The 13,748-nt window shown below is 37.4% G+C and overlaps 1 protein-coding gene across 3 annotated transcripts in view; it reads left to right on the forward strand.

Annotated features, from left to right (window-relative positions):
• The window catches only part of fbxw7 (F-box and WD repeat domain containing 7), a 121,876-nt gene that overhangs the window by 47,644 nt on the left and 60,484 nt on the right, over positions 1-13,748 (forward strand). The window contains exon 1 of one of the 3 annotated variants that reach the window (XM_055223776.1): positions 942-1,341. The exons of the other annotated variants lie outside the window; for them this stretch is intronic. Within the exon in view, the coding sequence (XP_055079751.1) occupies positions 1,123-1,341 (219 nt within the window). The 5' untranslated portion in view covers positions 942-1,122. Of the gene's footprint in view, positions 1-941; positions 1,342-13,748 lie in introns of those variants that run through there. 3 annotated transcript variants of the gene reach the window in all.

Genomic DNA, 13,748 nt, shown 5'->3' on the forward strand with positions numbered 1-13,748 from the left:
CTACAGGCTGAGGACACTGAAGACACTTATTGCTCTTAAAGCAGCTAATGCATGATGCTGTGCAATAATCAGACTAACACAGAGTACATGGCAGTTTTCAGTGTAGGAGTGGCTTGTATAACCGACCAGTCTACATTCATCCGGACAGCTGTCAATAAGGCGCCTGCTTGCTCTGATTGTGCTAAACATACTCAAAACGTAATGCCAAGTAATGCGTTTATCAAGTCCATTTGTCAACTGGTGGAGGGCTGCTTCAGACCTATGGCGGCAGAGATGTCCAGGCACAGTAATCTGGCTAAACAATAGCAGATGGACAAATGGAAAGAGCTGGAAAGGCTTTTAGATGTAATTTTGTGATGTTTGGTGAAGACAAAACTTTCAGAACTTTCCCAGTTTCATGAAGCAGTATCACACTTTGTAATGTTGGTCATTGCTTTGTGTGAATCCCCAGTGCAAAATACCCGTGAGTGTTGGCGAAGTGAATCCGTGTTTATGTGCATGTGTCAGAACCACAGTGCCTTGGCAGCTGTGTGATGAGCTCCTGAAATATCCCTTCCTCTTTGCTGACATGGACTGACTGACATTCCTGCGTATGGTATCATCGACCTTTAACAAAAGCTGGACCAACCTAATCAAAACCACACGCAATCTATGGCTAAAATATACCAGAGTCAGTGGTCATGGAAGCCTGTGAGCGGAAAGGGCCAGCCGGAGGTCAGTATGAGCACAATGAGGAAGTGCCTTGGATGGAACACGTGCGCAGTAGGATTGGACTGTTCACATTCCATAGCATGGGTCAGGAGAGCAGATTCCACATGCTGCTCTGAGGGAGAGGCAGCGAAGCGTCTTGTTTAGGAGCCTGACGCAGTTGCTCCGCCCCTCTGGCCCCGTGCATCGTGACCTCACAAAGCCGAGATATTTTAAAGGGTACCATCAGAGCACACAAGACGACATGGGTGCTGAGATCGAGAGTCTGCAGTAGTGATATGTTGACAAAATTTTCAAGATGTCCCCAAAAGTCATTAAGGACAGCTAAGAAAATGGGAAGCTGTAGATGTTAAAGTTGCTTTGTGAACACTTCTGGGATATGACCCAATAAACCTTTGTTGCTTCTTTTTTGCGATGCTGCGGCATTGCCCTATCCCTGGTTTTTCTTTGGCCAGTGCTCGGAAAAAAGTGCCCCATGTCGCTGATAAAGAGAAGAGTTTGTACGTACCACTGGAGAACCCTGGTCTGGACATGGTTGACCCTCGGGACCTGGTCTCGCAGGACCCTCCTCAGAAAGTCCTCCGGATCTTCAGCTTTAACATCATCGCTCAAGTGCCCTTCTGCCGCAGACGGGTGAGTGCATGTGTGGCGGACTGTGGAAATGATCAATACATTTATCATTGCTCTTGATTGGTCAGAGAATGGGTAAATTCTACTCCCATGGGTATTTTCCAGTCTGTACGATGTGACTGCTCTAAACTGAGCTGATTTTTAAGTCTGTTTACAGCAAGTGGGTCAAATGGACTATCGATAATTCATTGTTTATAATATTGGTTATTGATTACTTGGACGACATTGACATTGCTCTTTAATTTTTAGCTAACATACCTTATTGTTCCTCAAATATACCACAGCTGACAAAGGACATGACATACATCCATAAACGGTTGTTTATCGCTGCGGCTATTTTTGGTTTAAATATGGTCGCGTGGCACAAGTTGCTTAGCATTGAACTTTAAAAAAAAATTAAAAATTGTTGTTTCATTTGTGAGATCACCTGATACATTACTGAAACATTTTCATATTATTCAGCTGCAAGGAGCATATCCACATAAATATTATTTTGAATATTTTACACAAAAAAAAAAAAAGTTAAATTAAATAAAATCAGACTAAGATGAAAATGCCAGATGTTAAGACAGCTGGTTCTAGGTGTTCATTGTTGGTCTTAGGTAATCTTTAGGGAGTAAGTAAGTGTGGTCATATTAGCAACCTCTTACTAGCTTTGCTCATACCAGAGATTGAGGTTCAAAGCGGGGCGAGATAGGCCTCAGTAGAACTCTTTGTGCAGCCGCCACAGGCTCAGCTTCGTCCACAATGCATGGCTGTTTTTAGTCTGTGTTGCTCTGCTTTGCTACAACAAACAACATACGTAGTAGGGATGGGACGATACTAAAATTTAGACTCACGATTATTGTGACCAAAATAATCGCGATTAATGATATCACGATAATTATTAACCTGTTAACCTTCCGACGGCCTGGTCCTACTTTACAACTCTACAGCAATGTACATACGCTTCTGCATCACCCACACAAACAATCTACACATCAAATGAAAGCTACGACGCTCGTCTTTCCAAATTTGCAAACCATTTTCACCTGCAATCACCACAGTGCTGACAGGAATGAGTTTTTTTTTACAGAAAAGCCACACATTTGGATTTGGACTTCACTTACCTTTTGAAGGCTCTGGTTCTGCCAAACATCAACATATTCACACAAAGTTGGTCTCATTCGTTCCGTACAGGTTCAGAGAATATAATCCAGTGAAGAAATGATGTCCTCAAAGTAAGGTAGATTCTCCATGCCCAATCTGCTGCAGGAAAGTATTCCAAACATGAAATCTACTCGTCACTTTTTTGCAATTCTTTTGTGGATTTCAGGCATAATAAACTTCTGTTGTTTTGCCTTGTAAACATGACGAAACGGACAAAACAATGGAAGTACACGATCAAGGACACTGTGGATGTTTGCACAAGTTATGCTAGAGGCATCTCTGACCTGGAGCGGTTCGTGTCACAGAGTGAAAATTCCACGGTGGACTCAGGAGTAGAGGACCTTATGTTTTGATGGATTGGATGCTGATGCTGTTCTCGGTCGGTAAGCGAGGTTTATTCTGCTATTGACAGAATTGTAAGTAAAGTATATCCGTATGCTGTTTAGCTAGGGCTAACCTAGCGACAGCAAAGTTCACACAAACGCATACTATTATTAATACAAATGCAAACTAGCACAATCTACATTCGATAGTTTATTATTGTTATATTTCCGGCTCAGTTTTGGCAAACAGTGCAGGATGTCTCGTAAATGCGCGTGTAAATTGCTCATCTTTGCTCTCGGAGCCGCAACTTTTTTTCGGTAGCCTCAGCCACCAGAATAGACACAGGAGCTAACAAGTGTCATTGCTATGACAGAGGGCCCTCTTGTGGGCAAACACCAGAAATAACATTTAAACATTATATTGAAACTGCAAACATGAGGCAGTTTGGTGCCATAAAGGCAATTATAATTGTGCGTGATGATCACGATTATTAAAAAAATGCCATGATATCGTCCCTTCCCTAATGTATATATGATTTCATCCACTTTGTCATCTCATTACATGCTGTAAAGAAGGAGGTACAAATCAAGTTTTCTATATTATAGTCCTGTATTATAGTTGTCCTTTCCACACAATGTCATAAATATTAGACTAGTCCCAGAACCACAAAGTGATCATATAAAGCCTCTTGCCACCCCTACTGAAAACACGTTAAACACTTTACAAATGCAAAGAAAACTTCTGCATTTACAAAGGAACGTCTTTATGCGCCAGAACTACTGCTAATTTCAGAGCCTAATGAATATTAGTTAACACCACTGACTGAAATAATCTACACTTAAAAATAATTGGGTTGTCCTTACAACAAATATAATTTTGTTGTTGTTACATTTAAAGTTCTAATAGAAGTTAGCATTGGTACACAAAAACATACCTTTTGTAAACACTGAAGTGTCCTTTGGTGAAGTTTTCCTTTCATTTGTAAAGTGCAAGGAAAAGGGCTGAGCAATATGGTGATGAAAATGGAAATGTGAGCTATATCTCTATGCTGTTTTTATCAAATGGTCATTGTAATACACTCATTTTCTCTTGAATGCAGCTCTGTGCTCATACAAACACTTTTTCCCATGCACACTTACACTTGGACTTGAATACATTTTATTGATCCACAAAGGAAATGATTTGGACACAGTAACTCATATATTACAAAACATTAATAAACAATACAATAACAAAGAGCAAAAATACCAACTGTAATTATAAATTCAAAATAAGTAGCAAAACTAACTCTCCACACCTCCTATTGACAGCTTCAACAAAACTTTGAGCGAGAGGTGGATTTAACCAAGTGCAATGAATGAAGTGTAATGTTTCAGACAAAGCAGATGATACAAGTTACTGCTTCAGGGCAGTAAAGATGCTTACTGTACATGAATCATAATAAAATCATGATCTAGCCCTAGGAAAATTGGGATATAAATTGTGTTAATATAGCCCACCCCTAATGTAGAGTCAGTGTAAGAAATAATGGACTGGTTACTTGGCAACAATTCTTCATAAATTTTTTATCGTATATGGACTTGACCTTTCATTTAAATCAAATGTGCACTTTTTATAACCTTCTCAGCACCCATGAATCCTTTTCACCCTTATGATGGAACTACAATCAATTGCCAGGTGATCCACAATAGCACAATGCCGGGTTTCCAGATCTTATTTTTCATATTTAACCCTACAACAGTCAGTAAATTGTTCTAAATCATTATTAAATTATAAATATTTACCGCGGAGGGTGGATTTGCCTGGCAAGCACAATACAAAACTTCACAAAATATTTCACAAAACACCAGCGCATACTCAAACGTGTTGGCTTTACAGTAGTGTCAATTGTCCACATGTATGCACTAGTGTTAAAATTCCCAGAGTTATGTTCCATGTATCTGTATTTATCTCGGGCTCATAATGTACATCCAGCTGTTACGGGAGATGGCGATCATGCTATAGAACCATTAGGCACAGTTGCTTGGGTTGCAGTATAGCTTTCCCTTCCCACCACACCCTGCTCTGTGGGAAAGTAGATCTGGTCTTGCCCATGGAAGCTATGCCTATGTCACCCGCAACTACGAGGAAGAAGATGCATTTGCTTCCCCTATAAACAGGTGCCGTGGGGGTGTCAAAGTTTTACTGGAGCCTTTGGGAAGCATGTGCTGTTGGCGTGCTAATTGGGTCCACTCAACCTCTGATATGACTTTTTTATGTGAAGAGTTGTACATTTACTTTTAGCGCTGTGTGTAGTGCCAGATATGGAATGGAAACTAAGTCTTAGGTGTATAATAAGACTTCTAGGAATGCTTAAAGAAAAAAATAAATGGGATACTGCTAGTGTAAACTGAGATGTTGTATTGGTTGAATGCTTTTAGAGCTTTTTACATTTGCTTTCCTTTTGAACACTGCTTGGTCACATCTGAAAAAAACAAAACAAAAAAACAAATAGGTGTTATCTACATGTCACCAGAAGATCTAAGTAAATGTAAGGATATGGACTTTTAAAGAGGGGGTGTAATGCAAAATCGACATTTGAAGACTCATCCCACAAGCCGATGTCACCTGTGCTTCTGTACGGCAATTTTCCATAAATACCCAAACGCATGATAGAAAACAATACACAACTTCACAAACCTGATACTGATTGTAATGCGATCGCGCTCTGAGGGGGAAGTTACTTGGCATGGAGAGCAAAGGGAGGGGGGACTCAGAGCGTTAAAAATGAAGCTGAGACGTATTAAACATGTTTTATGTTTTCAGCAAATATAGCATTTTCAAAACAGCACATAACATTAAGATTGACATGTTACTTTTATTAATAATTAATACCGTGTAAAAGTGTATTATCCCCAGATTAAAAACCTGCAGGATACATGTGCTGTGCATGTTTGTGATCAATCCTCCATTATTGACCCCTTTTTAGCTTCTTACAAACTACTTCATTTTTCAATCAATCATCACATGCAGTCCTTGCGCCCTCTACCATTTTGTTTTCCTTCCAACAAAACCCTTGAGGTATTTTCAAGACATATTTTTTATACTTTGTTGCTGAACTTCTCGTATGGGAGCAATATAGCACACTACAAAGCCCCATTCAATCTCAAATCTAACTAGTATACAGAAGCGTGTGTGGGTATTGTGAAGAAGAAAGAAAAGATGTGCCTTTTAGTTCACCTTTATCTGAGTGGAGTCCTCGTGATCTGCGTGACAGCTCCAGTGACCCGATACTCAGGAGGCTGTTAATAGGAGATCTAATGCGAGCGTTGTCCTTACCATTTCAGTTATTTTCTATATAAGAACATCTTCTTTGCACTTTAACTTGTATCAGTTCAACTATTGCTGCTACATTTGTGGATAGTTTTGAGATTGAGACTGAACTGGAAGAAACAAAAGAGTTATTAGAAAACGTTATATAATGGATTTTGGATAAGGGCTCAGTGGGGGACTATAGTTTTAATATAAAGGCTAGCCAAGTTTAATTATAAGTGTACACCACAGAAAATACTAGATAGAACTTTTTATTAGTTTCAGATATTGCTTCTCAGTATGACCACTTTACGATCCAATGAGTAAACTTGTGATCTTGAAAGTTAAATATACTTTTTAAGAACACTGCGTTGCTTCCATTGTCATTAACCACATAAAACTTTGAAGGTCTAATTAATAATGCATGATATATAATTTGAACTTGACTTTCCAGACTTTGTGTTAGGTTTTGACTGAGTTGGAGTGATGCCCTCTTAGATGATGAGCTTCAGAGAACAGTTCAGAGGTGAGAACTCTCCTGAGTACCATCCGCTGTGGCAGCTGAGGGATATTGTAGTCGACAGGACAAGAAACTCATTTATCTTTGAAGTTTGGTACTGATGCAATGCACTGTAAGGAGCTGCTGTAGAGTCACAGTAAAATGAGAAATTTCCTTCTTGGTTATTATTTCTGTGTCCCTGTACAGATAATCATGTTTTTCAAACTTCAAAGTTGCTTTTTTTAAACTTGGCAAATTAAAAGTTCAGTTGCAAAAACATCTCTGTTTTGATAAAATGTCAAAGTATTTTTCTAGGATTTTTGTTACCATCTTCTACAGGTAAAAAATAATGACTAGTTCAGGGATGGACCAATATGGATTTTCTGAGCTGATACCAATATACAATATTCGGCCTGCTGCCGATAACTGATATTTGCTATTATTAAGGTTTTAGAATCCATAGCAAAGAGCATTTCTCTTAAAGTAAAGATCACAAATTGACTTTTCACTTTTCTAAAAAACTAAATGAATTTATCTGGAATGTACAATAATTTGTGTCATTGTTGTGTAAACATACAGGCATATTTTTGTGTAGTGCCTCTTCTGTTTCCATTTTTTATCTTGAGTCTGTTCAAAAAGACAAATCTGATGCACTGAGGACTAACTGGGACCCAAGGGGCAAACCTCAATAAAATCCTAAAGATATAAAAAATATTAATAATGATGATAATAATAATAATAATAATTATTGTTATTATTATTAAATTCTTTGTTTAACCCATATTTGATCTCAACTTCAGCATCACCAGTCGTACTTTTCGAGGCAGCGTTCATCCTTTTGCCTTACTTGTTCGGCCAAACATTGGATTCTGTTGCCCTTGGGGTCCAAATAACACTGAGGGAAGAAGGCATCTGGCATTGGCTATTCTGAGAAGCAGAGCCATACCACGGAGCACACAGATCCAGTCAGCTAGCTTAGCCAGCTCGCACATCCGCCAAACAGGTCAATTTACCCCATATTTATACTCCATGACACCAGAAACGGATCACTTTAACCTGGCACAGTCCAAACAGATAAGAACCCTGTTAATAATTGTTGATATGTCATTGAATCCATTGAATCTTGTATTCTACTACATCATGTTTTTATTATCTGACTGTTTGGTATGGATGGAACAAATACTGTGCACTCAGGGCTTCCTGCACCTTTTTTCCAATGTGTTTTTATATTGCAAATAAACTGAAACTGAAAATCAGTTGCCATTCCTCAGGCAGTATTGGGGCTGCATGATGCATGAAATTGTGATATTCATTAAAGAGGCATTTGCAGTAGTTTCATATTGCACCTTTAACAATGCTGTGGCAATCTTTTTTCATTTGAATTATTACCTTTAGGATATTGACCTAAAAAGTCAAATGAAAACAAAAAGTACATTCTGTTGGTTAGTTAGTTTGAAGTTGTAAAAATCAACCCCTAATAACATTTTAATTCCTTATAATTATGGTCAGAACTGAAGAAAGGCAGATTGATTGTTGTGTGTGCAGTTGTGTGTGCTGTTGTGTGTGCTGTTGTGTGTGCCGTTGTGTGTGCCGTTGTGCGGTGTTGACGGGGACAGTGATGAGCGAACACATGCCACAGGCCTGCCTCACGGCTCTGACATTTCCCTCTGCTCTCCTGGTACACAGCGCCTTCAGGGAAGTCACCCAACCTAAAGACGGCTTTATAAATACACACCAGGGATAATGACACCTTTTACCTTTCATACACTACACGCTACATGGTTCAGACTCTTCAACAGCTCGGCTCAAATATGCTGCAAGACGAAATAAGCGTATATGAAGATAATTATACATTTAAGGGTAATTCAAATAATATTCTGTTGTCATGTGCTTGTTAGCCTTGACTCGCCTGATGCTTTGTTTAGTGGTTATTTGTGAAACATATGTCCTTGTTGCTTAAATCAAGGTTTGGCAGAAATTATAATCTTTGAGAAGAAAATTAGCTTGTGAAGTCATTTTTCTTCACAGCATTCAAGTTGTCAGAATTGGCAAACAAAGGTTCCATCCGCTAAATAACAGGGCTTGTGAGTCAAAAGAAGAACAAATTTGGGGGTGGCACAACAAACAAGTGACCCCGTTGGGCAGATTTTTTTACACTTGTTTTTACCAGCCACACTTAGGCAGGGAGATGTGACAATAAAAATGAAACTGTGATTTGATCCGTCGGATAATTTTGGCTATTTGAAGATGGCGTTATGATTCAGTGTTTTTTTGTAGTATTGGTCAGCCTCCATCATAATCTGAGTGTGTGACAGATGGGGTTTATATTTAAAGTTTTATGTTGTATCAGTTTACATATTGGTGTTTGATATTTTCACCAATAGCATACATTTACTATTATGTACAAAATTATTATTATTGCCACTTATAAATGTTCAGTCACTACGTTTACACAGAAGTAGCGATGGGTGATGTATATCGTTGCCCTCAAGATAAGCAAAATTAAAATCCGGTATATGGTCTATAAATGAAACGATGAAGAATGGTAGTATAAATGAAAGGTATAAATAACATCTAGTGTAGTATCCTAAACAAGGGTGTAAAGGGAAAATTCTCCCCTTTTGTGGTTAATTTTATAATGCAATACTTATTTTCTGACTGTTGTGACTGACATTATGCAAAAAAAAAAAAAAAAATATATATATATATATATATATATATAGATAGATATATTCATTTTTGTTAACATCGCCCAACCTTACACCAAAGTTCTGTAGTTTTTACTTTTCTCCTTTTAAATGACACAAGCTAGTTTGTGTATTTGCTCTTGTTTTTGGGTCAGTACCCAGAGGCTGACCTTCAGATGAGTACCACAGTGTCCCGCTGTATTTGGTCCCTGGTGAAGACAGCTCTTGAATGAATGGTTGCTGGGCTGTAACCGATGCCACTGTCTGCATACCATGTTTAATCTGTACATAACCCCTGTGTCTGAGGCTCCGTGTGTGGCCTCCACCATTCGGACAGACCAGTCAGTGTCATGGGCCGCTTTCATGACGCTGTTAGAAATGAGCAGTTATCATCACACATTTATACACATAGTAATTGTAGTAATGTGATGAAACATAATACTGTACAATTGAATTATGTGAAATGCATGTAATTCATTTTTGAGCAAAATTCAGGCGAAAAGTTTATTAATGTGGTGGAATAATTATACCTGCATAATGAACTACTGTAATAATTAATAGATTCATCATTTGTGTGTGTGTGTTCTGAAAATACCTTCAGTGGTACAGCTGTACTCCATTTTTGTGGCCATACCAACTTGTCAGTGGCTCATCTTGTCTGATCTTGGACGCTAAGCGGGTTGAGCCTGGTTAGGACTTGGATGGAAGACCACTGTGATTAGGTTCCACAATGGTTTTAATAGTGCCAAATGTCATCGTGTCTTTAGTGTAAGATAAGTGTTATCTAACTATAAAGTTATTCAAGAAATCTAGAAATGAAAAAAAAAAAAATTCTAGTAAAGACCAAAGTTCAAATAAACCTGCCAGTAATTTTATGTATTTTTAAAGATCTTAAACATTTTGATTTGTTTTTAAAATTTAGTTTAAATGTAGAAAACAACTAAACTTGAAAAGCGCATGAATTTCCCAGAGAGTCCAAACAGATCTTTTGTCATCTCAAAACGGCACAAATGAAGTTGAAGTTGAAAACAGCTGTGGCTTTTGAGTATAATGGCAAAGCACTCGGTTGTTTGATTTTTTTATTTTATTTTTTTAATCTTTTAAATGTCTATGGAGCCACACGGCACTCATTACCGCTCTTTTTCTTGATGTAAAGTTGAAATTTCTTATTTTCAAATCAACACTAGAGGACAACACTAGACTGTGTCACCTCTAGTGCATGTTTATAGCTATTACGTGGCTTAGAATCGACCTTGGCGCTTGTGTACCTCCGGCTCTGATGAGGAAGGCCACATTCAGCCCTGAAATAGCTCTGTGAGGGCAGCTCTGACACAGGTACAGTGAGAATATAGACTATGATCCAGGAGCTTCACATGTACTTGGCCCTATACATTGAAAGGCTTATCACATCACACAACACTCTGAAACACTTTGGGGGGCTATGTGGGAACTGTAAAGGGTTATTATGGACAATATCACTATATCCTTGATGTTGGGGTATCAAAGTCCACAATATACCAGGTAGAACAGTTATCTTTAGCTGGCGAGCTTGTTGTAATGTGGAATTACTTAACTCAAATCTTAATTTCTGAAAAGTAATTGTTACTTCAGTTGATCTTTTTGAGAATTCTAACACTTTGTTGGGAAAATGGACTGTAAATGACTAACTATAAGAGTGTAGTCACAATCACTAGTCATATTACATGCCTAATTTTGGTTATTTAAAAAAAAAAAAAAAAGGTTTTTTTTTGTGATGCTCTGTCAAAACACACAATCTCTGTAGTCTAGTTGCCGTAGTCGAACAGTCAATCTTATAACCATTCCCATTAAGTTGTTTTGCCTGAAGATCAGAACAAAGTTATTCTTCACATACATTTTACATTCCAATCAGACAGGACACAGTGATCTCATTTTGACCTCAAGAGAGACACATTTGCCTCACACACATGAGCTAAGTTCTGACTCCTGTGTGAGGTGCTTTACTGGCATTCCATACTGTCCAAAGGAGCCATACATGGTAACTGGTAGAATTTAATATGACAAGTTGTATGAGCAACATGTTGACTATATTAGCTCGAGTAGTTGTTGACATTCAGATGAGATATTCAGTTGATTGCAGTGTTCCTGGTTTAGTGTTCATTAAATGTCATTTTTAGTCCTGTCCACATTATAATTTATTGTACTCTATTTCCACTCTATTTCATGGTGTCCTCCCTCTTTCTGAACCTCAGACCAATGCGCTCCATTCATTTGGATTTCCTGTGTCAGTAGAGTTATTTCTGGTCTAATCTCTAGGCAACGCAATCAACACTGCCTCCCTCACTGGACTAGCTACTTATTGTCCAGGACTGATGAAATGTTTTCCAGGACAAGATTAATTTTTGATAGAACTTTTTACCTTCTTTCAAAATATGGCAACCAGAACAATGAGATTTCTTTTGTTAAATTGTGTGTAAAATGTTAAAATAAATTTTTACAAGAAGAATTGGTGAAGGACAATTTCAAATATTCTGTGTTTTTTGGCATCTAAAAACTAAATCACCACTTGTGTTATAATATTAAGACAAACTAAAATAAAATAGCTAATATTAAAACAAGATAGAAGAAAATGGTAAAGTATGTTAACGTTAAGTTATTTACGTCAGCAAAAATGTGTGTTACTAGCATGTAAATTAAATATTGCCTGATTCTTTGATAATTAGCAAGCTTGTAGTTTCAGGAAGTTTTCAAATTACCGGTACATAACTACTTATATCTTTCTGATGTTCTACTAGAGTTTATAGCTTACTAAAGTACAGTTTGCTTACCAAAACAAAATGTAGCCTATTAACTAGCATATGGATGCTACTACAATATATTAAAAAGCCATACAAGTTTGCTAATGAAAAGTCTTTATTTTATATTATATTATTTATAAGTGTAATTTACTGGTCCCTCCTCTCAGCAGTATACTAGTACTCCAGAGTAGCACCTTATCCTCATCCTCACACCCTCGTTGTTCTGACTGAGCGTTTGTTTCAGCTCCAGTTTGTTCCTTTTCAACTCAAATAGGTTTTTTAAAACCCTCAGTCTGGCCGTAGATAGCATTTCAGTAGGCGCGGGCTTGTCTGTACAATTGGTTGAGAAACAGAAGAATCAGAATCGATTTCTATAAAGGTAGAGAATTGCTTCATCACCTCCACAGCGCTGCATTGGACGCCCACTCCAAACACCTTCATTACAGCTCCACAAGTGTTAGTGCGTCAGAGGTCATCCGCAGAGGTGGGGCCGTCTGCCTGGGCTCAGCTGTGTGGGTTTTGTCCATTCATTCAACAATGTTGTGTTTTTTTGAACATTCTCTTTGCAAAAACTCAAATTCTAGTTCAAGGATACATGTTTTGAGTGTCAAATCGAATTACATTTATATACAATTTTTTTTTTTAAGTACTAGGGCTGCAGCGATTCATCAACTAATTGTGACTAGTCAACTGAAAAAAATAATCATATCCGCTATTTTTATCTGGACTTTACAGATTCTAAAACGTACAGAAAACACATACAAAACTTTTATAACAAAGACAGTGGCATTATTAAAACAAAATGCCAAAAAAAACCTTTCAGATTTTGACTAGTAATTCACTTTTTTTTTTTTTTTTATAAATATTCTCTATTTAAAGAACTTCACTATGTTTCAACATTTATTTGGTTAAAAATGTGTTTTGAAGATCTAAATGAACTAATAATCGTTTGACTAGTCAGCTAATAAAAAAAAACCTCGTCAACTACTAAAATAATCATTAGTTGCAGCCTTAAAAAGTACAATTCTAAGACTGTCCTTGTATAACTGCGTTATATACATTACACACATTACAGACATTACAGACATTACAGACATTACACACATTACAGACATTACATGCATGACACACATGACACACATGTAAAGGGAAAAACACTTTCCAGAGGTTGAACAAACTGATTCTTTTGACCCATTTGCCTAATGGACTTTGTTCTGTTCTTTCAAAATGATTGAATTAAAGTTAGATTTAGTGTGTATTTTCAACAAGCAACACACACTGTATAATTTCATTATGTTGATGTAACTGTACTGAATGTAATCCATACCAAAAGTGTAAATCTTTATGCATCTTCAGTAAAATATGTATACATATTTATTTCCTTTGTTTTTAATCTATAAATTGAGACTACACTAAACATTAAAGAACATTAAAGGCAAAAATATAATTATGTTATTGGCAAATTGGCTGGTGTTATTCTTGAATTTGCATGTTTTTTACCTTTTTTTTTTTCTTTCCATGTCACCCTGTTCCTTCTACCCATCTTCAAACAGGTAAGAAATAGATCCTTATTCACACACACCAACAGATTTAAAATACCTTTTGCTAACTGGCTGTTCCTCACTATCCACCGCTGTTTCCTCTAGAGGGCAGCGTACCCCTAGATTTACATGATCACTTGTT

This window comes from Periophthalmus magnuspinnatus, chromosome 1 (genome assembly GCF_009829125.3).
Source record: "Periophthalmus magnuspinnatus isolate fPerMag1 chromosome 1, fPerMag1.2.pri, whole genome shotgun sequence".
Classification (NCBI taxonomy): Eukaryota; Metazoa; Chordata; class Actinopteri; order Gobiiformes; family Gobiidae; genus Periophthalmus; species Periophthalmus magnuspinnatus.